This window comes from Plecotus auritus, assembly GCF_963455305.1.
Source record: "Plecotus auritus genome assembly, chromosome: 3".
Taxonomy (NCBI): Eukaryota; Metazoa; Chordata; class Mammalia; order Chiroptera; family Vespertilionidae; genus Plecotus; species Plecotus auritus.
In genome coordinates this window covers 174,740,792-174,766,327 of record NC_137772.1, presented here as the reverse complement: position 1 = coordinate 174,766,327, position 25,536 = coordinate 174,740,792, and the positions used below count along the sequence as shown (strand labels likewise).

Here is a 25,536-nt window from a genome sequence, read left to right as displayed (position 1 = left end):
AAAAAGAAGAGGTGGGGGTAGTGGCTTCTTTAAAAAGTCCATTTGGAAGGAACACCTGGGGTAGGAAGGAGAGGAGGATGGCAGGGGAGGAAAAAGCCAGTCCCGTGGCTCGCCTCCTCTTGCCATTTTTGAAGCCTCCGTTTCTTTCTCTGTTTTGGCCTAATCCTTGAATATGGAAGAGAAATGTAAAGGTCCTGAGAGGTGATTTTGAGATAAGCCAGAAATCTGTGGGATCATTATGAAGAATGAGAGAAAGGGGCTTCAGATTTGCAGCAGGAGTTTAGGACAGGCCCAGAAAAAAAGGATTTCTGGGCATTGTCAGGAGCTGGGGAGAGGCATGTGGCCCCAGGAATGAGGGCTGAGTGGAGATGTGGGGCCTCTTTTGGAGAGTTTTGAATGCAGAAGAGATTCTTTGCTGCATGGGACCTGCTGGGTGCTGGGGATTGGATGGTATGCTCATAATTTAAGGTGGTTACCAAAATGAGCAGTTGCTGGTGGCTGGTGCTGCTGAGCACAGGACTGGGTCCTGCTGAATATTTCTCACTGGTCCTGCCTGCCTGGCAGTATAGGAACAAAGAAGGTAACCCCAACTCCTCCTGCCTCCAGCCCCACTGCTCCAGCCTTGACCTGGCCTCCCTGAACCAGCCACCTGGAGAAGGATTTGCTCAGAACAAGATGGTTCTCCCATTTCCAAATAGTGATCCAATCAGGTGGGAGAGAGAAACCTTCCAAGTACTCCCACTGCCAGAAGGCTCTTACCGGGGAACCTGTGCTTGCAAACTATGGTCAGATGGGGGTTCGCACTCAGGGCTCCCTGCCCACTGGGGTGAGCCTCTGGGTATTTCTTGCACTAAGTACTCCTGATATTTGGGGAAGTCAGACTCCAAAAGGGGAGCAAGAAGGAGAGTATGAGTGCCTACTGTGTACAAGTCACCTCCACAGCTGTTCAATTCTCCAGAAAACCAGAAAAGGTGGATCATTAATATCCCCATTTTAGCCCTAACTGGTTTGGCTCAGTGGATGGAGCGTTTGCCTGCGGACTGAAAGGTCCCAGGTTCGATTCCGGTCAAGGGCATGTACCTTGGTTGCGGGCACATCCCCAGTAGGAGGTGTGCAGGAGGCAGCTGATCGATGTTTCTCTCTCATCGATGTTTCTAACTCTCCCTCTCCCTTCTTCTCTGTAAAAAAATCAATAAAATATATTTAAAAAAATATCCCCATTTTAAGGTAAGGAAACAGGTTCAGAGTGAAGTGACTTGCCCTAGGTCAGTGGTCGGCAAACTGCGGCTCGCGAGCCATATGCGGCTCTTTGGCCCCTTGAGTGTGGCTCTTCCACAAAATACCAGTGCAGGCGCGCACGTACAGTGCGATTGAAACTTCGTGGCCCATGCGCAGAAGTCGGTTTTCAGCTCTCAAAAGAAATTTCAGTCGTTGTACTGTTGATATTTGGCTGTGTTGACTAATGAGTTTGCCAACCACTGCCCCAGGTCATACAGTATTATGGGAGTAGCCAGACCAGTGGATCCCCCAGTGCCTTGCCCCTGCCTTCACTCCCGCCTCTGGGAATGCTTCTCTTCAGGAGAAATTTCACCCTCCCAAGAAGTCCTCTTCTCTACTAGTAAGCTGCCTTCTGGCTGATTGCCCTGGGTTTGGGGGCTTAACCACCGTCCTCCCCCCCCCCCCCCACCTCCTAGCTGGGTTCGTTGCCTTTGGGTTGGCATGCAGGCCAAGCAATGCAGATGAGGGTGCCCAAAGCTCAGAGGGACAGTTCTTTGTACTCTCAAGCCAGCCTAATTGCTGTGTGACTTTGGGCTGCTGCCAAGCCTCTCTGGGCCTCACTTTTTCCACCTCTTCCTCGGGGGAAGCCCCAGGTAAATTTATAACTTAGCTTCAAGTTTGCTGCTTCGGAAGGTGTTAGCAAGGCCACAGAACCCTCGCCTGAAAAACAGCAGCACCCCCAGGCCAGTTTGCGGCGGGCGGATTATGTAACCGGGTGCTCAGCGCGTGTGTTGGGGATGGGGGAACGCGGGGCGGGGCGCTCGCGACTATTCCGGGCGCCGCTATTTTTAGCCCCATTGATGAGGCTGCGTCGGCTGCCGCAGCCGGGATTCCGGAGACGTCAATGGGCGCGCGTCACGGTCCCTGCCCGCCCGCCGGGGGAGGCGCGCCCCAGGCTGGGACAGCGGCGCGGGCGGCCGCGGGTCGCGGGGGCGGGGGGCGCGGCCGAGGCCGGAACTGCGGGGCGGGGGGCTTCCTGGGGGCGGGGGGCGCGGCGGCTGCAACGCAAGAAGGCGGCGGAACTCGTGGGGGCCCCGCGCGGCGTCCGCGACCCCCGGGCATGGGTGCCCCTGCGGTGCGGCGCTCCCTCGCTGCTGGTTGGTGTGCAAGCCCGGAAGGCGGGGGTGGAGAGGCGAGCGGAGCTCACAGGGCCAGGTGAGGGGGCCGGGTAGGGCGGGGGCGCTGTGGTCCCGGAGTGACCCGGGAAGAAGGGGGTCTTGCAGATATACTGGGGTGAGCTGGGGCCACGCGGCGAGTCCTGCTTGGAAGCCGGGCAGTGTGGGGGGAGGCACTGGATTCCCAGAGGAACCTGCTAGCTCCGACTCAGCCCCCAAGTGCGGCGGCCAGCTCTTTCTCTCCAAGGGTGGGGTTTGGCCCGCGAGGGGCGCTGGAGGTGGCCAGGCCAGAGAAATTCCTTCCATTTCCCGCCGGCTGCAGGGAACGGGTTCCAGGAGTTCGGGAGCTCGGCTGCCAGGATGCCTCCGGGAGGGACCAGGATTGCCACATGCAACTTCTTCGTGGAACGGAGTGGAGAAACCGAGGCCAGAGAGGGTCTCATGGAGTCAGAAGCGGACCTGGGACTGGAAATGCTCCTTGGTGGCATTTACAGTGAAGTATTAATTTGGGTTTGGGGCTAGTATTAGGGGAATGCTGGGAAAACGAAGGCTGGGCAGAGATAGGTGGGTTCACAACATTTCTGCCCAGAGGGTGCTCATGGATTAAGGGGCTGACGACAGCCTGGACAGGGACCCTAGTGGTGGCCACACGGCTTGCTTTGTCGTAGACCCACTCCAAGTGAATGGTTAGTTCAGGGACTTGGAGGAGAACTTAAAAGAGAGGCCAGTTGTTTCTTTGAGAGATCTAGAGCTGAGAGGAATGACACGTGTACAGTAGGTAGGATAAAATCAAGAATCCAAACGATGGCAGTCGGGCAGAAGGGTGGACCAAGACTAACAAGATGAACGTGACTGATTATAAATGTTGAGATCTGTGCTGGAGTTAAGAAAATTAGGTCAGGAATTCAGGCCTAGAGCCTGGTTCAGAGGCCCAGCAACCCAGGCCCTGGAGCTTCCCACTTGCTGTTTGTTGTTGGCTGTCAAACTGCTCTGCAATCAGAGACCTCTACCCACTAAACAGGCCCCAGGGGCAAGTGGAATGCCTGTCCCTGGGCTCCCTGGGTCCTAATCCCAGCTTTGCCTCTTCCTAGCTGCGTGACCTTGGGCAAGGTGCTTAACAGTTCTGTGCCTTAGTTCCCTCATTGGTAAAATGTTCATAATAATCATCCCTTCCACATAGTGTTGTGAGGCTGAAATGAGAACATATACATAAAGTGCTTAGTAATGTACCTGGCACATGGTGTTCAACATATATTAGCTGCTGTTGTTATTGTGTGTTAAAGTAATATGCCCATTTCTGGGTGGAACATTGGCCAATGCAGAGCCTAGGAGCCACCAGGGCTGCAGAGGGTCTGTCAGTCGTGTCCTGTTGCAAGGGGGAGTTTAGTTAAGAAAAGACCCAAATACTGTAGGGAAGAGAAGGAAGGACGTTTCAGGTGGGCCCAGGCAGAGCAGAGACCCAGAGCTGAGGGCTCTTGGAGTCAGGGTTGTGATTCATCATAGTAAGTCACATGCCCCCACATGGAAGGGACTGTTCTTTGGCTGCAATGTCTTTCCCACCTCCTTCCAGGCGACTGGCTGACCCCCTTCCCAGCCCAGTTCCACTGCAGGCATGTGTGAGCCCTCCTCTCCCAGAATTCCACAAATACTTACTAGAGCACCTGCTAGTGTTGAACTCTGTTTTATTTATTTTAAAAATATTTTTATTGATTTCAGAGAGGGAGAGAGACACAGAGAGAGAGACATTAGTGATCAGAGAGAATAATTGATTTTCTGCCTCCTGCACACCCCTGACTGGGGATTGAGCCCGCAACCTGGGCATGTGCCCTGACCGGGAATCAAACCATGACCTCCTTTCTTCATAGGTTGATGCTCAACCATTGAGCCACACCAGCTGGGCTGAACTCTGTTTTAGAGACTGAAGAATGCAGGGCTTGAGAGAGACAAGTGAACAGCATTAATCCTATGGAGATAATAAAAGTAGGTTAAAGTGGTAGGAGGAGGGTGGAAGCTCTGCAAGAAAATGGGAACGGAAACTGATGGATGAGGAGGAGATAGCTATACAGACACCCAGGGCAATGCTTTCCTGGCAGAGGAACAGACAGTGCAAAGGCCCTGAGTGAGGAAAGAGCCCGTTTGGCTAGAGCACAGCTGGGTACATGATGTCTGGCCTGATGCTCCCACCACATTTGGCGGGTATCACTTTTTCTTCCTCCAAGCCCACTCAGTCCTTGGTTTGCCCTCTGCACAGTGCTGATTGTAATTGACCTTGATTCATTCCCCCGTTGTAACCTCCTGTGGCCCAGGGATCTTGGTTTGTTCCTCATTGGGTCTCCCACTGTTCATGGCTCACTGCTGGGCTCCCAGTAAATGTGTATGAAATGACTGTGGAGGAGCGGGTATTGATCTGGGATAGGAGATAGGATCAGGACCTTGCTCTGAGATGTTAGGAATCACTTCCTAGGCACCGTTGGGCCCCTGACTCTGGCCCCTGTTCTCAGACACAGGCAGGATGACTTGGGTACTCAGACTGGGTCTGACTGGTAGGAAGTGTTTGTCCCTCCTGACCCTTCCTCCTCAGCTGTGGGCTGGAAGGGAGAGAAGGGAAGGCGGGCCTAGGGCCTGCCTGCAGACCTTTTCTGGAGTGTACAAGATGATGACGTCATTCTGGGAAGCAGGTGTAGCATATGGGCTGGGGCAGGTTCGAAGCCTGATTTTGCCTTCTGTTTGGGTTTGGAAGCTCTCCAGATGTTCCAGACTGCCTTCCCCTCCTTTCCTGCGGCCTTCACTTCATGCTCCCACCACACCCATAGGAACAAGGGGGTGCTGGTAGCTCTGTGAGAGGAGTCTGTGTGCCCTGGGCCAGAGAAGTCCCTTTGTTTGAAGGCCCTGGGGCAGAAGTCAGGAGATCGAGGAATCCCGCCGCCCACCCTCTGGGGCCCTCTCCTTCCTACTTCCTTTGCCTCCCATCATGGAAACATCTACTTCTCTTTTCCCAGACCTCATCATGGCCTGCAGGGCAGCCTGATAACCAGAGAAGGCCAAGCCTTGGCTGGTCCTGCCCTCTGGGGCCCAGTTGAGAGAGGAGAGGGTTGAATAAGGGTGGGAACAGGGAAGGAGAGCTGTGGGGGTCTTGGGTGCATTGGCTAAAGGGGGCTCTGGCACCAGTGCAGTCAGTGGGAAGAGCTTGAAAAGGCTAGAGAGGTGGTACACACAGTTGGCCCCAGAAGGAGAGGCTAGGAGATGCCCAGAGTGGCTTGGAACCAGGGTCTGAGGTTAGCTTTGATGTGTCCACATTGAATTTCTCTTCAAATTGATATCACATATGTGTCTAGCACTGTTCTAAGTCCTTTACATATAGCTCATTTTAAGCCTGATGGTAACCCTATGGTTGTTAATTTTAGACATGGCAATTACAGATTGTCATTTTCACAGAGCAGGAACATGAGGCACAAAGAGGTTATGTAACTTGCCTAAAGTTACAAGTGATGAAGCCCGGATGTGAACCTAGGCAGCCTGAGATCTAGCATCCTGCTCTTAACTACTCTCCTCTAACCTGGGCCTTCCCCTTTGGGGACTGGCATCCCTTCACAGAGTATTCCTTAGAGTCCTCATTGCTCTGGCTACAAGGCTGGGCTGCCTGGAGATGGGGTCACAGAGCCCCTCCCCTGAGGGCCTCTGAGGCTTTGGGGGCTACAGTGCAGCCCCTGGGGAGAGAAGGGTATTCTGCTCTGTCCTCACAATAGTTCTCTTTTCTCTGCTTACAAATGCCCGTTTGTGCATATCAGGGGGCTGAGAGCTGGATTGAGGCACCCTCACCCCAGAGTAGGGTGTAAGGCTGAGGGGCTGGGTACTGCCATGCATCGCCATGGTCTAGAGATGCCCCAGATGCTGTTAGCATCTCCTGGCCACAACCCCAAGAGCTGTTTGCCTAGGGCATAGGCCCCACGCTCTGATGCCCAGCCTTGGACTGGCTTGTCCCCCTGGTAGCCTGGGTCCTGCCCCTGTTCCCACAGCTGTGTGTACTGGTTTGTGCTGTCTCCAGGGAATGTCCCTGCTGGCTGGCTTCTTCTCCGTCACACTGACTCCCCCTCTGTAGGCTTCAACCATGGACAGAGGCCAGCTCCAGCCCCTCCCTGGTGTCCGGCTCCTTTTGCCAGGCCCTGAAGATCTAGAGGATGGTTTGAGTATTGCCCAAGGTCTGGCCACCCATCCAGAGTGGTAAGTGCTCTGCTGTTGTTCTTTGTATACCCCTGGGGCCCCTGAGCAGGTGGGGTTAGGGGGTAGAGGTGGGTGTGGAGCCGCCTGAAGTGGATGTGGTTTGGGGGATTGAGGGGGAAGCCCTGCAGAGGTGGTAGGCGAGGTGCTGCTCAGCATGGGGAGATCCGATTTTCAGTGGTAGGGGTAATGTGGGGGTGGGGAAGGGGGAAGCCTCATTTTCTTAGCAGGATAGGTGGAGGGGGGCACTCTGGGCCCTGTGACATGGGGTGATGGTGGGGGTGGGGGATGACAGCTACTCTCAAGGCAGCATGTGCCCCGTTCCAGGAAGCTGATGGGGTGGAGTTGGGTAGTTCAGGGCCAGGCTGGGAGTATAGTGGGGCAGACATGGGGGATGGGAAGCTGGCTTGTTTCTGGGGTGCAGGCACTGCACCAGGGGAGTGCATGAAGGGAAGGCGGGATTACCCCATTCCTCCCTGAAAGGGCACTGACCACCCCCTGCCTACTATGGCTGTCCTGAAAGTCCTGTGAGGTCTGGTAGGGGGAGGTGTCTCTGTAAATGGGAAGGATCTTGCTAACCAAGGACTGGAAGAAACCCCCTTCCCCCTTACTATTCATCCAGCATTCCTGAGGGAGAAAATCTCAGTCTTGTGGACATGGCCAGAGGGATCCTTGGATGGGGGACTGAGTTACAGAGGGGAGAAGTGACTTTTCAAGGTCCTACGGTGAGGACATGTAGAGCCAAGCTTAGAATCCAGGCTCCTGGATTCCAGGCAAGCCCAGAGGCCTGATCTGCTGTGAGGACACACCTTCTTGTCTGAGCATGCTTCCAGAGAAGGCACAAGCCGATCTGATCTGCGGGTGGCGGGGTGGGGGTGGGGGGTGTAATAGGAATGGCTTTTCCATCAGCCCTTTCTCTGGAGACCTGGGATACTGGAATGGGGCCAAGGGCGCCATAGTCCTGGTTACCGTGTTTACCTGAGGGAGCTGGAGTTCACCCTGGCACCCTGGACAGGGATCCTGTGATTCCCCTTTTCCTTCCCTGGAACAGAGAACAGAGGGCGTCTCTGAGCAACAGCCCCCTCAGGCCTCAGGAGATCTCAGATGAAGCAGGAGCTGGCTCAGTATCTCCCCCAACCCCCCAAACAGTGTTGCCTCCTGGGGAGTTGGTGTTCGGGGTGCAGAGAGTCCCAGAGAGATGGCTGGGCTGGGAAGGGTGGGATGTCCAGTTCGAGCCTGGATGGAAAAGGGAAAGCCCTGGGAAGCAGGGCCTCCGTTTCCAGGGCTGCCCTGGTTGTGCACCTGGCCTCATGCTGGCAGCAGGCTCTGTGCCACCAACCTCAGGCTGGGGGCAGGAAGAGGAATTACTGTAAGTGGGAGAGGCAGGTGTGCCTGATCAGCCGGAGATCACGACTTGGGAGGCACATGAGTGAAGATGACAGCAGTGGGCCAGGTATCTCTCCCTTCACTCGGCCCCCACCTCTACCCTCAGCTCAAACCTGGCATCCTAAGCTCCCAGCCTTCCCTCTGGGTACAGAGCAGCCCCCACGACAGGATTTCTTGTGTTCACCTCGTTGTCTGGGTGATCGGATGAATCTCTCATGTCAGATATACTGCCAAGGCCACCGTGAGGGGCTGCCAGCTGGGGCCCCGTGAGTGCAAGAGCTGCTGGTCTTGTGACGTGGACACCTGTCTGCCAGGCCTGGGCATGGGCCCAGGGTCACGCTCACACCGGGGCTCCCGTCAGTTGACTATTTTGGGCTCTTGCTGACCTGGGCCAAAGTCAGGCTTCAGCCAAGAGGGCCCTGAGGCAGCTCCCCCTGTCCCCAGAGGCCGCTCTGGTTTCTGCTATATAAACAGAGGAGGACATGCTGGCTTGGAGACAGCTCCACGTCCTGAGCCCGCTCAGCTGGTGCACAGCCTCCCCTGCGCAGGACAAGCTGACTGGGCAGTCACGTCTCTTCCCTCAGGGCTCCCTGAGGCCGCCGGGAAGAGCCCCCAACCGGGCCTGGGATTCTCCTCCCTCGGTGCAGCTGCCCACGATGAGTCAAAGCCGATTGTGAAGAGGAAACTGGTGAGTCTTAGGAATGGGGACACTGAGGCACAAGAGCTGGGCTATTTGGATCTTTTTCCATTGAGACTGTCTGCTTTGTGGTTTCTTTTGCCTGGAGAGGAGTGGGGGCGGGGGGGCAGGGGAGGAAGGAGCAAGGGTGGCCGATGTCCTGAGGAATGAGAGTAAGGGCTTCACTGCAGTTGGATGATGGGAGTTGGACCTGGGTACACTTTGTGGTTGAGAACCGGGAGACGCGATGCCATCTTTCTCCTTCCTCGGAGATCTCCAACAGGGTCCTGAGCCTCCTCTCTGTCACCCAGGTCTGGACAAGGCACTGGTGTGCTCAGGTGGGGAGGGGCACTGGAGTGAGCCGGGTGTCCACCCGGGTACTTCAGCATTGGTTCTTCAGTAGGGTCCCTGGGCCCCCAGCTGGCTGGGGCTGGGAGGCAGACCCCTGGGCTTGGCTTCCCCGAGCTCCCCACCCCTGCCCCTTTCCTTGCCCAGCTCCCCAGCTGGTTTGGGTGCCTGAGAAGCAGAGCTGGAGTGAGGTCTGGCAGGTCCGCCAGCCAGCTTGCCACAAACATGCTCCCCAGGCCCCAGGCCAGCGGCTCCGGCCCGGCCTGGAATAGTGGCAGCTCCTTACGTGGGAGGCTCTTGTGCTCTCCTTCTCAGTGCTTAGAAAAACAAAACCTTTTTCCCTTTCTGAACGTGAGTCTCTAAACGAATCCAGAGCCTGTGACTAAAAATAATTTAACAATAGGAAAATGCTTCAGTCTTTCCGGCTGGAGCTCATTATCAGAGGGTTTTTATTTTGGAATTTGAAATTTTGCCCAAGGTGGCTGGGTGGAGACCCTGGGCAGGGGCAGGAGAATTCGGTGGGTGTTGCTGTTCTGCAGGCTGATGGGAGACCCTCCAAGGGAGGAGGAGGGAATGGCTGGCCAGGAGCTGAGCAGACGGAGGGGCACAGGAGGGGTTTTGAGGGGGGTGCACATGAGGTGTGGGCTGTCCTTTCCCAAAGGAACTCCGTGATCCTGTCTGCGTTTCCCAGCTCTGGCTGTTCTTCCTGAAGTCGAATCTTATTCCTCTGTGCTGTATGTTAATTCCGTCTGGCCCGAGAGGGAAGTGGGGTTGAGAAATCACTGGACTGAAAATGACCTCTATGGAGAGAGGCCTGCCCTCCTTAATTAACTAGCTTTCTTCAGAGCATCGAGCACTTGCTGCATACAGAGTCTGGAATTTTCTGGTGCTGGGTGGAGCCACATCTCTGGGCACACTCTCATTTCCTTTCACTCAAGCCCTGTTTTTCTCTGGTTCTTAAAGAAGGGGGGTGCCGGCTCCCCAGGTTAGCTGAGGACCCTGGTGTCTGTCTCCTTTCCCTGTGACCTAGGATCCTGCTGCAGGTCCCTAGAACCCCCATCCCCAGACGGTGCTCTACTTCACTGTTACCCCCCCCCCCCCCCCCTTAGCAGAGTGAATTCTCACAGCGCTGGGACTTGAGATGCTATCTGCGTTGGACAGATGAGGAAATAGTCTCGGAGAGGGCAAGGGCCTGGTCGCACACCAGGTTTGCTGGCTCCTGGTCACAGATGCCTCTGAGAGCTCCTCTGTCTTTTGCCCTGGCCAGGGGCTGGGGTGAGAGGTGGGGGGCAGTGGCTAACCTGCCCACATCCTTGGGAGCCTGTTTTCAGGGAGATAAACATATGTCCATGGGAAGCCCCCTGGGACAGTAGGCAGTGTGTTCCCACCCCCAGCACAAATCCCCCTGCCCACTGTCAGGGCAGGAAGAGGAAGTGGCCAGGGCAGGGCAGGCATAGGTCCTGGGGCTGAGGCGGGGAAGGTCCCCTGGCCACTTCTCAGAGAGAGGAGGCAAAGCTCACTCTCTCTGCCCACCCTGGGGTGGGTGTGGAGGCCTGTGGGTGGGGATGGTTTTGGTGAAAGGGGGGCAAGTTCCTGCCCTCTGCAGAGCAGTGGAGGGGGCACCCTGAGGTCAGGGGCCAGCGTGGGAAAGGGGCTGTGCAGTTCCACTTCCTCCATCCTCTGTTCACTCAACTCCACGCCCTCCCTCTGGGCTGGGAACGTTGGCTACCCATTTGGGACGGCCCTGGGCTACTACTGTTGAGGATGCATGAGGGGTCCCCCTGCCAAGTTTGGGGAGACAGGGCCTTGCTCTCATGATCACACATTGGTGGGGGAGGGGTGTGGCTGAACACATGATAAGTCCCCCTAAGATGTGCCTAGGAGGGGCAAGGGCCTAGTGAGTTGTTCAGAAAACATACTGTGTGTGTGAGGACCCCTCTCTAATGTCAGAGATCATGGCCTCTCCCAACTGTAGTTGTGTTCTGAGTATGTAGCATGAGAACAAGTACATCATGAGAAACAGCTGCTGCTCCTCTGTGATTTCAGATACACACACTTGAATGAGTAAATTCCAGCGGCATCTATACCATTTACATGTAGATACTGCTTTCATTGAGGCGTGACTGTTTATTAGTTACGCTTTTATTTTTGAAAGTATAATATATATACCACAAAGCATGCAAATGATAGGTGTGATAGTTTAAGAGTATAGTTTCATGACTTTTCCAGAGTGGGTGGCCATGTCCAGATTGTGAACCAGAAGGTTTCCAGTCCCTCCGAAGACCCCCTCCTGGCACCATTATTTTCGATTTACAGATGCTTGTGTGTACCTGGTTCTGTGGTGCCCTTATAAGAAACAAGGGGGCACTGGGTCCAGCACAAAACTGAGAGTTAGGGGACCTGAGTTTGAGTCCTGCTCACAAGCCTCCATCTCTTCATTTATAAAATGTGGGTCAGAATTCTCCTGGACGGCTGAGGAGAGCGTTCGTGGAAGAATCCATGTGAAGTGCCCTGGGCTGACCCTTGATCGGTATTCCCCATGCCCCCAACCCCCCTTGAGGAGGTGCTTATTATTACGTGAGGCTGACCCAGGGGGTGGCACATGAGCTGTCTTAGAGGATCAGCAGGGTTAGGATAGAAGGAAGAGGAGCCATGTGCCCAGGTGGTGGTGGGAAGGTTTAACCCAAGGTCCTTATATGGGGGCAGTGGGGAGGGGAGGAGAGTTGTGAAGGCACATTGCTGGGCTGGGCCTGCAGTGGGAGCCTGACATGGGGGCTGTCTTATCTCCAATATGACATCTTCCATCCCTGCCCTTCCTGTGTTATCCTGGCCCTTCCTTACCTTCTGGTTCTCCCCTCTAGTTTTGGATACATCTCTCATCATTACCTGCTTCATCATTACCTGTCCCCCAACCCCCCACCAGAGCTGTTTCACTCTTGAAGACTGGGCTTCTTGAAAGCGGGGAGGGCGGGGGGGGCCCTTAGGAGTCTCTGTGCAGCCTGGGACCAGCTTATGGTCTAGGTCTCCCAGAGTCTGCATCAAATATGCCTTTCCCCACAGTCCTGCCTTAGCCAGATGCCACTCCCTTCAGAGTCCACCTCCTCTGGAGGCCATCTGGCCAGCAGGGATGAGCCCAGGTCCCCAAGCCCCTCCCCTCTCCCCCCTCTCTTAAGCTAGGTGTTCCACAGGGGTGCCCAATGGTGGCCCTGGCTGTGCTCCCACAGAGGGACTCTACCTTTGTCTCCTATTTTCAGAGTGTAATGTGTTTAGACCTCCCAGCACCCCTCCCCTCCTACAAGCATGGCCAGGTGGCAGATGCAGTTGCCTCCCCTCCCCTCTGCCTTTGGAGCAGCAATACTGCAGCCTCCAAACCTGCAGCAGCCAGGGAAGGTGGGGCCTGGGCTGCAGACACAGATCTGGAGGCTAGGGCTGAGATGTGGAGATTTAGCCAGGGCCCTGGACAGCTCCTCAACACATACGCATTCCCTGGCACTCCTGGGTGGGCCTCCCCACGAGAGAGCAGGGAAATGGAAAGTGGTCGGGAGGAAAGGCAGGTGCTAGGGCTCAAGGCTGGCCCAGTTCTCAAAGAACTGTTAAGGCTGGGCTTGAGCACATGCAGCTAATACACCTGTTTGGCTGATGTGGGATGGAGGGAAGAACGCTGATCTGGCGAGTCATCTTTTGCTGACATATTAAAATTATTTTTATTTTTTGAGGAAGGCCGTGTTGGTTGGAAGGAAGTGTCCCAGGGCGGGCTGGGGGACTGGGTGGCCAGCCCAGTTTCATCAGCCCAGACTTGCTGTGTGTGCCTGAGCAGGGTGCAGATCCTCTGGGAGCCCTTGGGTCCTAATCTGCAAAATGGGAGGACATGAATGATATTAGTGGTCAAGTCTTTTTTTTTTCCCAAGCAAAATCTTATGCAAAGGCCCAAGACAAAGAAAAATTTTGGCTTAAGTGGGGTGGAGATCCTGGATGGTCCCACTGGCATTATCCTGCCCATGCTTCACCTGTACTCAGGTGGCCTTTAAGGGTCTCTGGAAGATGGTTTGGGAAAAGCCAGCGCTCTCTGAAGACTGGTCCACATTGAGATTGTATGCTGTAATAGGGGTGTTCTGGCAGTTCCTGACCACATCACTGAATGAGATTGGTGTTCCGTGAAGACTGCTCCATCCGGGTGGACAGTGGGGTTTGGGAAGTGGAGACAAGCTGGTTAATGGGTGTGGGCAAGGAAAAGCGGAGGCACTGGCCTCACTCAGCTGGTCTGCTGCTGCTTCCTTCAGGTACCACTGAGGCATGGCTGTGGCTGGCAGTAGGAACTGGGGATCCAAGACATGTTCCAAAATAGAATTTCAGGAAAAAATGAGAAGTTGTATGTAGGGCATCAGGAGCAGAAGTGGGGTTAACGAATAGTACACAGATGACAAGCACTGCTTGGAACAGATGAAGTCTGAGGTGCTGGCTGGACTTTTGAGTGGACAGAAGTGGGGGCTGGAGTCAAGGGTGTGGGGAACCTGAGGTGGCGGTGAGGATGGATGTGAGGAGCAGAAAGTGCCTCAAGGGTAGAGGGAATTGCTGTAGGATGCCCAGATGAGGTGAGAGTGGGGTCCAGGGGTGCAGGCTCAGTGGAAGCAGAAACTTCATGTTGACTTGCAGGGCAGAAGGGGGCTGGGTGTGTGTGTGTGGGTGTGTGTGTGTTCTCCATATGAATATTAGCCCTTCCTTCCTCTCTTTCCTAGCAGGTAAGGGCTCCCCAGGCAAGGGGCAGAATGGGGGTGGAGGGGTGATAGCCAGACCAGGGAAGGTTCCAGGTGGCTGTAGCCTGGTCTGTGCCCTGATATAGCCCTGATACAGGGCTGGCCAGAGCTTTCCACAGGTGTTGGAGGTGAGGTGGCAGTGTGGGTAATCCCTTATTTGGGACGGGAAGGCGAGAAAAGATCCCCTAGAAATGCAGTCATTGGGGATCACCCCTGTGGGCCACCACCTTTCTGTGTGACCTTGAACAAGTGCCATATTTCTGAGTTTGTTTATTTATAAAATGGGGAAGAGTCTGCACAAATTCGAAAAAATTTCTCAGGCTCAACCCAATTTTGAAATTCGGTAATTTCCCACCAGAGTTCACTCAACCTGGAAGGGACTGTGGCGGGGACTGGTGAGAAATGAAGTTCAGCCTGTGGGGTAGAGCCCATTGGTCCATCTTCCGGCTGGCAAACCCCTGCCCTCCGCAAGGTATTTTGCATAGGAAACTGCAGGGAGAGAATAAGGCTCTTACTGATCCTTGGGGCAACCTCTCAGCCCCAGACCCCGCTGGGAAGACTGTGCAGGGGGAAACTGGTCAAGTGCACAGGGCTGAGGTGGGGGCGCAGGTTCTTCAGGTGTGTCCCTGAGTTGCCCGCCCCAATCCCAGGCCTCCAGGAAGGACTTGGGAGGGTGCCAGGCGGAGCCGGCCCAGGGAGCCGGCCCAGGGAGCCGGCCCAGGGAGCCGGCCCAGGGAGCCGGCCCAGGGAGCGGCTGGAGGGTGAGGAGATTCTCGTCGGGGAAGCCCTGCGGCCGCGGCTCCAGAGCGCCCTCTCCTTGGGTTCTGGCCCTCCAGCCGGTTATTTCGGACCTGGGGACCCCGAGCCGGGCCCTGGGTCCCGCGGGGGAGCCTCGGGAGTCCACGAGTTGCTATTTTTAGCCGGCGCGGCGGGCGCGAGGGGACTATTTATAGATCAAACAGTCCGCGCTCCCTGCGTCAATGGAACCCCGCGTGCGTCACCCGCGCAGACATTCCAGGCCCCCCTCTTGCTCCGCCCCCTCGGGCTCCCCGGCCCGCGCCGCCTCCCGCCGGAACCGCACCGCCCCCCGCGCCCTTGTATGGCCAGGGCTAGCCGGCCGTGCGTCAGAGGCGCCCCCGCCCCTCCCCGTGCGTCACGGAGCGCTTAAGAGGAGGGTCGGCTCCGCCGGGGAGCCCCAGCGGTGGCGGCTGCGAAAGTTAGGGGAGTGTGCAGACGGCAGGAGCGCACTCGGCGTCAGGCATCGACTCGGGGTGCTGGTCCCGGGCTGGGGAAGCAGGAGCCGGCCGGGTAGGTACCCCCGCGGGGAACGTGCAGCTCATCAGCGCTGTCTTGGTTTTTCGGGGTGTTGCATGAAGGAGATGGGTGTACGCGCGGGTAGAAAGGATGTTGTAGGGTACAGCTCTGGAGTTGTCGGGGAGCAGCTGGAACGGAGCAAGGACCCAGATTGGACTAGAGTCTGCTTGGTGCGGGGGATAATGTCTGTGCAAGGTGGAAGCCTCAGGGGGTTAGGGTTGGCGCCAGGAGTCGGAACTTGTCCAGTAGGAAGCTGTCTGTAGTTCAGTCTCCCAGGGTGCTCAACTGGGTACACAGCGCCCTGGACTGAGGTGCTGATGGGGTTTTCAGTACAGCGCGCGGGGGGAGGGGGGGGAGAGGTACAGAGAGCTTCAGCTGCTGGGAGCCGTTGGATTTCCAAAAGGGTCTCCTTCCTCCCAGCTTGTCAGCCCCCTCCCCGTGCTCCTAGTAGTTTTCTTAACACTTAAGAGGCTGCGGCTTAGCTTGCAGGATACAGTCTGAAGTTTCTGCCCCAACTATGTTAGCAGACCTCTGGGTTGCCCAAGGAAATGGCCAGCATTGGTGGCTGAACAGTGCAGGGGGTGCCGTTGCATGATGGAATAGGAAAGTTCTTGGGGTAAGAGCAGGGTCTCTGGAAGAACAAGGAAACTTGTTTTAGCTGTAGCTTGGATCCTGTGTGTGTGTGTGTGTGTGTGTGTTATATGTGGAAACCCTGGTCCTTGGGGATCCTGGATGTCAATTACTAATGTTGCAGTCTCTGGTGTGGTACTATCTGGAGGATACTCCGATCCTTCTACCCCCAGAGTCACTGTTGGATCAGACAGGTAGGGTGCAGCCTGAGGCGGGTTCAGCATAACAGGTGCAAGCCACATTGTTGCCAGGACCTGCCTGAAGCCGGATTCGCCCCCTCCCTCCTTCAACCCCGCCCCTTCCTCCTCCCTGTGGGACTTTGCTGTCGTCTCCACCCCCATGTGGGTCCGTATCTTGTGCCATTAAGTACCTGCATGGGGGTGTGGGTATAGGTTGGTGGGGGTTGATCCGGATGTGGGACGTCCAAGTGGAGAAACAGGATTTGAATAAAGCTGGAACGCCCAGCCCTTCGTGGCTGCTGCCTCTCCTCCACCCCAAACCCATCCCTGCCCATGCTTTCCTAGTGCAGGCAGACGTGGCCACCTTATCTCTCACAGGTGCTGTGCTGTGGACAGGTGCTGCTGGGTGGGTGGGGCCAGAGCTTCCTGGGGCTCTGTTGTCTGGGTTGCTTGTGGGAGTGTTAGGTCAGGATGGTGCTAGCCTCTCTAGGGCCCACGGAGGTGGGAGAAAGGCTAGAGCCCAAGGACTCTTTGGGTTCTTTGCCCCTTCCTGCTGCCCCCTTGATTATGGTGCTCTGTTCCAGCTTGCTTTCTTACCCAGCGTCCCTCCCTGACTGGTGAGGCCAGAGCTGTGCAGACCCCAGGCGTGGAGGTGGGATAGGAAACTGTCCTGGAGCCGCTTCTCTGTTAGTTTATGACAGTCTGGGAACTTACGAATCCCCCTGAGTGATGCTTCTCTGGTCCTCAGGATTGGGGTGGGGGTGGGGTGTAACCCCATTGCCTGAGCTCCTGAAGTTTTCAGAGCACAGACACCCTTTCATGGAGGGACCCAGGCAGGGCAGGATGTCTTCTCCCAGCAAGCCCCTTCTCCCTGCATAGCCACTTCCCGTCTCCTGGTGGACTCTGAGAGCTCTCTTATAAAAATTACAGAGAAAAATGCTTGGGGGTAGCAGAGAAATTCCTCTTAGGGACTGTCATTCTCCTGGACATCCAAGGGGCTGTCCTCTCCTCCCTCCTGCCTCCCCGCAGCCTCTCTTCAGCATATGGCGTTTAAAGGTCTGGAGCCAGGTTACCCAGTCCCCTGGGGAGCTGGGGATGGAGTGAGGAGTCCTGGGCTGTCTTCCTCTTTGCCTCTGGGAGCATCCCAGGCAAGTGCAGAGTGGGTACCCATCCCCAGATGGCAGGACCGGTGTGCATGTGGGATCTGCAGCCTTTGCTCAGTATGCGGTGTGGGGGCAGGGATCGAGACAGGTTCATTGCTGCTCAGGCCTCTTCCTGAGGCAGTGGGGCCTTCACTCCCAGCTCCTCTTCCATTTGCAGGATGTCCTTCCCAGGTACTGGTGGGGAGGGGGGGAAGAGGGGGAGTTTTGCAGAGGCTAGGCGGTGCCTGGGAATATTCCCAGAAGTGCCAGATTGGAGAAACAGCATATCTGTTCCTGGGGACTGAGCTAAGGCCGAGCCTGGCTGCTTCTCCCACCCACCCTTCTCCCAGCCCCCACCCATGCCTTACCCAGCGAGGGAGGGCAGGGCACTGGAGGAACACAGCTTCCCCCTGTTCTGACAGAGAGATTCTGGCTGGATGCCTTCCCCAGGGTTCCCAGGCTGACTGGGTGTGGCAGGCCTTCCGACTGAGACCACTCTCGCTGGGCCTTTGCTCAGCGGCTTTTTGTGACAAGAAGGTGGAGATGGTGCTGTGGCCGGGGGCCAGGATTCCTGGGTTCTAGGGTTGACTGTGGCTCTAACACCTCAGGGTCTCAGGTCTGGCTGGCCTTCCTGCCACCTGGCTGCTCAGGGGTCTGTCTTTAGAGTCAGGCTTCAGGTTTCTCTCACTGACTCCCCTCCGTGGTGTTTTCCCTCTCCAGAGATGCCCTGTATCCAAGCCCAGTATGGGACACCAGCACCAAGCCCAGGACCCCGTGACCACCTGGCAAGTGACCCCTTGACCCCCGAGCTCAGCAAGCCCACCATGGACCTGGCCAGCCCTGAGGCGGCTCCCACTGTGCCCACAGCCCTGCCCAGCTTCAGCACCTTCATGGACGGCTACACGGGGGAGTTTGACACCTTCCTCTACCAGCTGCCGGGAACAGCCCAGCCATCCTCCTCAGCCTCCTCCTCAGCCTCCTCCACATCCTCGTCCTCGGCCACCTCCCCTGCCTCTGCTTCCTTCAAGTTCGAGGACTTCCAGGTGTACGGCTGCTACCCGGGCACCCTGAGCGGCCCGCTGGATGAGACCCTGTCCTCCAGCGGCTCTGACTACTATGGCAGCCCCTGTTCAGCCCCGTCACCACCCACGCCAGGCCTTCAGCCACCCCAGCTCTCTCCCTGGGACGGCTCCTTTGGCCCCTTCTCACCCAACCAGACTTATGAAGGCCTGCGGGCATGGACAGAGCAGCTGCCCAAGGCTCCTGGGCCCCCCCAGCCGCCGGCCTTCTTTTCCTTCAGTCCCCCCACCGGCCCCGGCCCCAGCCTGGCCCAGAGCCCCCTGAAGCTGTTCCCCTCGCAGGCCACCCACCAGCTGGTGGAGGGAGAGAGCTATTCCATGCCAACGGCTTTCCCAGGCCTGGCGCCCACTTCTCCACACCTCGAGGGCCCGGGGATGCTGAGTGTGCCCGTGACCTCAGCCAAGTCCCGAAGTGGAGCCCCGGTTGGAAGCGAGGGCCGCTGTGCTGTGTGTGGGGACAATGCTTCGTGCCAGCATTACGGTGTCCGCACCTGTGAGGGCTGCAAGGGCTTCTTCAAGGTACTGGGCTGCCCTGGGTCCCTGGGTGTGGCTTTTCATGAGGAGTGGGGACAGGCTGGTCTCTCACCCCAGTGGGTCTGTGGAAGCCTCCTGTGGGTTCTCCCAACTAGTACTGCTTTTCAGGAAAGGTCCCCAGGAAATGGCAAGAGGCTGGGACCTTTCATGTCTTAGGGCGCACACTGCCAGTGGGACTGCAGTGTGCTGGAGAGAGGGGTGAGATATGGGCAGCGGGTGTGGGCTGCAGGAGTACTCAAGAGGGTATGTGCTAATGGCCAGCCTCTGGTTTCCCTCTGCCCATCCTCCGCGAATCAAGGCCTTGGTGGGAAGGGGGCCCCAGGCGCTCGCTCTCGCTCGTGTTCCTGGCAGGAGATGAAAGGATCTGGGAAGAGGGCTTGGTGCTTGAGGGCTGGGGGTGGACTTGGGAACAGGCTGTGTGTTTGTCCCAGCACTGGGTGCCTGCTTAGCTTCCCGTCACCACCCCCCTCCGCCCCTCTGCAGCCCTCTCTTGTCTGCCTCAGGGAAGGGACAGGCGGATGCAGGCACATGAGAAGTGCAGGTGCCTGGGCTGCCAGGGAGCCCCTCGCCCCTAGTCTGGTGTCCTAGGGGCCCTCCTCCTGATGTAGAAGCCTCCCCCAGTGTCCCCAAGACTTTCTTTCTCCCCCCCCACCCTCCACCTCTCCCTCCCCTGCCACCCAAATGTTAGAAAAATAGCTGTGAACAGAGAGTGCTTTTGTCTAGGATGGCAGCAGGATCTGGACAGTCCCCTCCCCTGGCTCCCCCTCCCCACACGCTCTGACAGCCTGTTCCGCGTTGTCCCCCCTCCAGCGCACAGTGCAGAAAAATGCCAAGTACATCTGCCTGGCTAACAAGGACTGCCCTGTGGACAAGAGGCGGCGAAACCGCTGCCAGTTCTGCCGCTTCCAGAAGTGCCTGGCTGTGGGCATGGTGAAGGAAGGTGGGTGGTGGAACATGCCAAGGGACAGAGGTGGGCCTGATGGGTGTGGCAGGCAGAGGCCCCGCATTCGTCCTGGAGGGCCGCGGGGGAGGGCGCGCCTGGACCATATTTCTACCCCACCTCTGCTCCACCTGCCTTGCTTACAGGGGCGGTCCCTGTTGGGTCCCCTGGGACTCAGGGCCTCCAGGTCCTTGGTCTTCCCAGCATTGTGCATGTTTTGGGCTGAGAGGCCCTTCCGGGGGGTCTCTTCCTCCCTTCCTCACCCCTGCCTTTTCTTTGCAGTTGTCCGGACAGACAGCCTGAAGGGGCGGCGGGGGCGGCTCCCTTCCAAGCCCAGGCAGCCCCCAGATGCCTCCCCTGCCAATCTCCTCACTTCCCTTGTCCGGGCGCACCTGGACTCAGGGCCCAGCACAGCCAAACTGGACTACTCCAAGGTGAGCCCCCAGCCCACACCCAGTTCCTTCGTGCAGGTTACAAAGGCCCCTCTTCAGTTGTTGGACAAATTGAAAGAGGAGCAGCCCCTGTGGCTGACCAGATGGAAAAATGTACCCCCTTGGGTGGGTGGCCAGTTAGAAACATGTGCTCCTCCCAGCAGCCTCTGCCCTGGGTGAACATGTCAGAATTGGGAGGCACGAGGTGGGCGGGATCTCAGTTCCTCTCTCACCGCCGAGATCCGGCCTCTGATGCATGAGGTGGCTGTGCATGGTGGCCCTGGCCCAGGGCCCTATGTGGCATGCTGACCCCTCTGGACCGCCCCCTAGTTCCAGGAGCTGGTGCTGCCCCACTTTGGGAAGGAAGATGCCCGGGATGTGCAGCAGTTCTACGACCTGCTCTCGGGTTCCCTGGAGGTCATCCGCAAGTGGGCCGAGAAGATCCCGGGCTTTGCGGAGCTGTGCACAGGCGACCAGGACCTGCTGCTGGAGTCGGCCTTCCTGGAGCTCTTCATCCTCCGCCTGGCCTACCGGTGAGCTGCCTGCTGTCTGCCCGGCCCCTCCCCAGCTGCCCTGCCCAGGAGCCCCCCTGACCACCACCTGCATCCCCGCCCTCCAGGTCTAAGCCAGCCGAGGGGAAGCTCATCTTCTGCTCCGGCCTGGTGCTACACCGGCTGCAGTGCACCCGGGGCTTCGGCGACTGGATCGACGGCATTCTGGCCTTCTCTCGGTCCCTGCACAGCTTGGTTGTTGATGTCCCTGCCTTTGCGTGCCTCTCTGCGCTTGTCCTCATCACAGGTGAGTGGCCAGTCCTGGGGGCTGGGGAGGGCTTGAGGGCCCTGGGTGGGCTGGCATCTGACCCTTCCTAGGCTGCCACACTGTGAAGCGGGGGTGCGATGCGGAGAGGGGCAGCATCTGCTCAGAGCAGCACCGCGGGTAGGAGGCAGAGCTGGGGCTTGGGCCCAGCTGCATGTGACTGCAAAGCCCAGGCCAGTCTGTGAATGATCCCAAGCGACCCAAGAGCCAGACTGTGTAGGTGCTGTATGTGGCCTAGGGCTGTGATTTATTTTTAAAGTCTTAACTGAGTTACGTTGCCTAACTGCACAGATGACAGATTTTCACAAACGAAGCACACCCGTGTAACCAGCACCTAGATTATGACACAGACATGACCAGCCCCACAAAAGCCCTCCTTGTGCCCCCGACCCCAGGGGTAACTCCATTCTGACCTCTGACAGTATAGGTTCCCTCTTGTGTGCTTTATGTAAATAGAATTATGCAGGATGGGCTCTGGTGTTAAATGCAGGGGTTTTCAGATCTCACTGTTTTATTATTTATTTATTTTTGTTAATCCTCACCCAAGGATATTTTTCCCATTGATTTTTAGAGAGAGTAAAAGGGAGGGAGGGGTGAGAGAGAAACATCAATGTGAGAGAGACACATCCATTGGTTGTCTCCCACATGTGCCCCCACCAGGGCTGGGGATCCACCCTGCAGCCCAGGTACATGCCCTGGACCAGGAATTGAACCCGTGACCCTTCAGTGAGTGGGCCAGCACTGTAACCACTGAGCAACACCAGCCAAGGTTATGCTTTATTTTTTTAAAGCACCAGAATCTGCCCCATCCCATTTTTACTTAAATTTCACAGGGGACCCAGCAGGGTCCGAGGCCTCTGTGGGTGTGAGGCCAGCTTTCCCTGGAGGTGGCCTCTAGGGCACCACTGCTCAGCGCCAGGGCTTCTTGGAACAGTTTGGGGAAAACACTGGCCTCGCCAGAAAACTTGGCTAGGATTTCCTTTCTTTCTTGTGACCTTGGGCAAGTCATTGAACCTCCCCGGGCCTCAGTTTCTCCCCCGGGACGATGGGATAAGGAGTGTTACTGCCTTCCTAGACTTCTGATGAGGCTCAAAAGTGGCTTCGTGTGTGTGGCCATGCTTTTGCAAAGTGCTGGAGGAATATGAGGGGCAGTTTTGGAGGCCTGGGTGAGGCCAGGTCTTGGAGGGGTCCAGTCCAGGGTGGTTAATCCTGTGCCCTCCTCACAGACCGGCACGGGCTGCAGGAGCCTCGGCGGGTGGAGGAGCTGCAGAACCGCATCGCCAGCTGCCTGAAGGAGCACATCTCGGCGGTGGCGGGCGAGCCCCAGCCGGCCAGCTGCCTGTCCCGCCTGCTGGGCAAGCTGCCCGAGCTACGGACCCTGTGCACCCAAGGCCTGCAGCGCATCTTCTACCTCAAGCTAGAGGACTTGGTGCCCCCTCCGCCCATCGTCGACAAGATCTTTATGGAGACGCTGCCCTTCTGACCCCAGCCTAGGGACACGTGTGCACTGTGTGTGCACACTCCTACGCCACCCCACGTGCCTTGAGCCCATGGCCCTTGGAGCCCCCAGAGCAACCCCCCCACCCCTCCCGCCGGGGCTGGAGCTGCAGACTGACTGGCCTCCTCACATACTCTGGGAGGTCACCCCCTGGAAGAGGGGGATGCATTCATGGGGGGGACCCCTACTATTTGTCTTACCCCCATCCCAGCCCTGGCCTTCATGTTTTTGTAAGATAAACCATTTTTAACACACACTGCTGTGCTGTAAATAAGCCAAATGCTGCTGTAAATACAGGAAGGAAGAGGTTGAGGTTGGGGGGAGGGTGAGAGGGAGGGATGGGACCCACCAGCCTGGGCAAGCCTTTCCCAGTCTCTTCCTACTGACTCTTGCCACCTCCTTCCACATGTACATAAACTCACTCGAGGAGGAAGACAAATGACAGATTCTGACATTTATATTTGTGTATTTTCCTGGATTTATAGTATGTGACTTTTCTGATTAATATATTTAATATATTGAATAAAAAATAGACATGTAGCTGAAACTGGGGTTCTGTCTATCTCTGACACCCGACCCCCCCTCCATAATTACATAAGAGACAGGTGACTGGATAAATCTTGGATATTCCAACCTGACCTAACAGGCCTCAGTTTACTCTTTTGTAAAAGGTGAATAATAACGGCATCGGCTTCCTAGGGCTGTTCTCAGAAGCACTGAGACTAGAGTCTGACACTAGAAAGCCTCTGATAATCTGGGGCCGCAGTGGAGGCCGACTGGCAGGGAAATAACATCCAAGTCCTACCCTGGGGCAATGATCTCTGATTTGGCTTCCGCGTAGGTAAAACAGGGGCGGAGCCTACCTCGTGTTGCTGCTGGAATCCGGGAGTGTGGGTGTGGGGCTGGTACAGGGCAGCCCAGCATGATGGTGACAGCTGTTTTTAGTATAAGTTTTTTCCATCCTCTTCTTCAACATTCTTCCCCACATGCCTCACAGCCCAGCGTCAGGATCCAGGTCGCTGGCAGGCCTTGACTTCCTGGCAAGATTGTTCTGAGGTCCCTACCTGTGCCCTAGTGTCCCTGTGTAGGTGTTCCTTCCCCCAAGCTCATCAACTGCTTACTCAGCTGGATTAGAAGGCAGATTTCCTAGCCCTGGTCGGTGTGTTCAGTGGTTAGAGCGTTGAACAGTGGCACTGAGGGGTCTCAGGTTCGATTCCTCAAGAGCATGTACCTGGGTTTCACGTTCGCTCCCTACCCCCAGTTGGGATGTGTCTCTCTCACATCAATGTTTCTCTCTCCCTCCCTCCCTCCCTTTCACTCGCTCTGAAAAACAACGGAGAAGATATCCTCAGGTGAGGATTAACAAAAAATGAAATAAAAAATAAAAATGAAATGCAGATTTCGAGACGACCTCACAGATTCAGACGGGCAGCCCTGGCTGGGCAGGTCACTTGGTTAGAGCATTGTCCTGATACACCAAAGTTGCATATTGGTTCCAGTCAGGGCACCTACAAGAATCAACCAATGAAAGCATAAATAGTATGTGGCAGCTATTCTCATCACTAGGGGGCTTCGAGATCTGTAGGGACCAAGTTCTCCGTTGCCCCACCCCACCCCCCAACCCTGGCCCCTCCTCAAGCATCCAGGTGGTTTTTTTGCCTCCCCACTGAACAGATGGGGAAATGCTGGGCTGTCCTGCGCTCCACATCTGTCTGTGCAGGATAAGGGCAGGAAATGGAGGAGAATGACACAAAGGCAGAGGGACTCAGTCCAGCCCCAGCTGGTGGGAGATTTCCCAGGGACCTCTGCCCCTAATCAGAGCACTGCCACCAGACTTACCTCCCCACTGAACAGATGGGGAAACTGAGGCCAGGTGAGAAAGAGGGGCTTCTCAGAGAGCAGCATGGAGTTGAAGGCAGGGCTGAGAACAGAAGCAGATTTCCTGACACCCCCATACCCTGCCTGCCTTGCCAGGTGCTGGTGCTGCGATAAAAGCTCACTCAGGGGGTGCCAGGGACACGTGCTTGGAAGCCCACACACTGTTGGCCATCACCATGCACGGATCACAGGGCTGCCCACCTCACCCACCTGTGGACCATTCAGGAGGCCTGGGGCTGGACTGTCTTCCCAGAACCCCAGTGAGGGCATGTGGTTGGGGCTCCCTGGGGACCTACAGACTGGCTGGAGCACTGGGGAAGGCCTTTGACTCTGTCCTATTCCTGAGCCGAGCCAGTGGCCTGGGGAGGTGGCGTCTCACCCAGGAGGTGGGTCCTGGCCCAGGGAAACCGTGGGCTGAAAGGAACAATTGTGCGGGCCTGCCTTCAGGGTCCTTGGAACTACACGCTGTGTGCAGTGCAGGGGGCTGTATGCTGCATGCTTTGCTACCTGGGGCCTCAGGTTGGGGTCGATCTAAATTCATGTTTCTCAAGAGTGGCCCCCAGGCCACCTGCATCACAAGCACTTGGGTGCTTGGTAAAAGTGCAGATTCAGAGCCCCACCCCTCACCAATCTGAGTCTTTTTTTTTTTTTTTTTTTTTTTTTTTTTTTTTTACAGAGAGTAAGGGGGAGAGAGAGAGAGAGAGAGAGAGAGAGAGAGAGAGAGAAACATTGATCTGTTGTTCCACTTACAGTTTTATGTTCCACTGCCCACTAGGCTCTTCATATGTTTGTGATCTCAAGCCCTCACTATCGCCCTCTGAGGAAGGTGTGGTTATCCTCGCCTCACAGGCGGGCAATACAGCAGCCTGGTAAAGAACAAGGACTCTGGAGCCAGACTGCCAGGGTTCAAATCTTGGCTACAGCTCTTACAGGTTGTGGAATTTGGAGCAAGTGACTTCTCCTTTTCTGTGCCTCAGCATCCTCATCTGCAAAGGAAGAGAATCACTGTACCTGTTTCATAAACTTGCCATTATGATGACGAGAATGAATGCATGCAAAGTGTTTCAAACAGGGCCCAACCCATAGCAAACACCCCCTAATAATAGCCATGGTTTTTACAAAAGAGAATTCATGTCTGGAAAAGGAAATGACTTTTCCAAGGTCACCTGGCTTGTAAGTGGCTGAGCTGATGTCTAACTACCTAACCACTGGGCCTCCCTGCCCAGGGCCTTGGAAATAAGAGAAGTCCCAGTGGTGGTGGCTGCTTTTCAGAACTCTGGCTACTGGGGTCCAGGGCTCTGGGCTGATTTCTCCAGACCA

General features: G+C 56.4%; 1 protein-coding gene across 4 annotated transcripts; it reads left to right on the top strand.

Annotated features, from left to right (window-relative positions):
* Positions 1-2,291: 2,291 nt before the first annotated feature.
* NR4A1 (nuclear receptor subfamily 4 group A member 1) lies at positions 2,292-22,882 on the top strand. Of its 4 annotated transcripts, XM_080660085.1 has the most exons (10): positions 2,292-2,433; positions 2,716-2,886; positions 6,493-6,614; positions 8,582-8,685; positions 17,761-18,638; positions 19,464-19,593; positions 19,876-20,027; positions 20,355-20,557; positions 20,644-20,822; positions 22,067-22,882. In XM_080660085.1, exons 5-10 carry the CDS (start codon positions 17,763-17,765, stop codon positions 22,321-22,323), a joined length of 1,797 nt encoding a protein of 598 aa, XP_080516211.1. In that variant the 5' UTR covers positions 2,292-2,433; positions 2,716-2,886; positions 6,493-6,614; positions 8,582-8,685; positions 17,761-17,762; the 3' UTR covers positions 22,324-22,882. The 4 variants fall into 4 exon arrangements, with proteins under 4 accessions (XP_080516211.1, XP_080516212.1, XP_080516209.1 ...); XM_080660086.1 differs by lacking the exons at positions 2,292-2,433; positions 2,716-2,886; positions 6,493-6,614 and having other exon boundaries at positions 8,462-8,685; XM_080660083.1 differs by lacking the exons at positions 2,292-2,433; positions 2,716-2,886; positions 6,493-6,614; positions 8,582-8,685 and adding an exon at positions 14,133-14,247.
* The last annotated feature ends 2,654 nt before the right edge of the window (positions 22,883-25,536 follow it).

Excerpts from the sequence above, each read along its gene's own strand:
- NR4A1 (XM_080660083.1), top strand. The coding sequence starts at position 14,178 with ATGAAGTTCAGCCTGTGGGGTAGAGCCCATTGGTCCATCTTCCGGCTG. Across the intron at positions 14,248-17,760 it reads AAACCCCTGCCCTCCGCAAG|AGATGCCCTGTATCCAAGCC; the intron begins GTATTTTGCATA and ends TTCCCTCTCCAG. Across the intron at positions 20,823-22,066 it reads TGCGCTTGTCCTCATCACAG|ACCGGCACGGGCTGCAGGAG; the intron begins GTGAGTGGCCAG and ends CCCTCCTCACAG.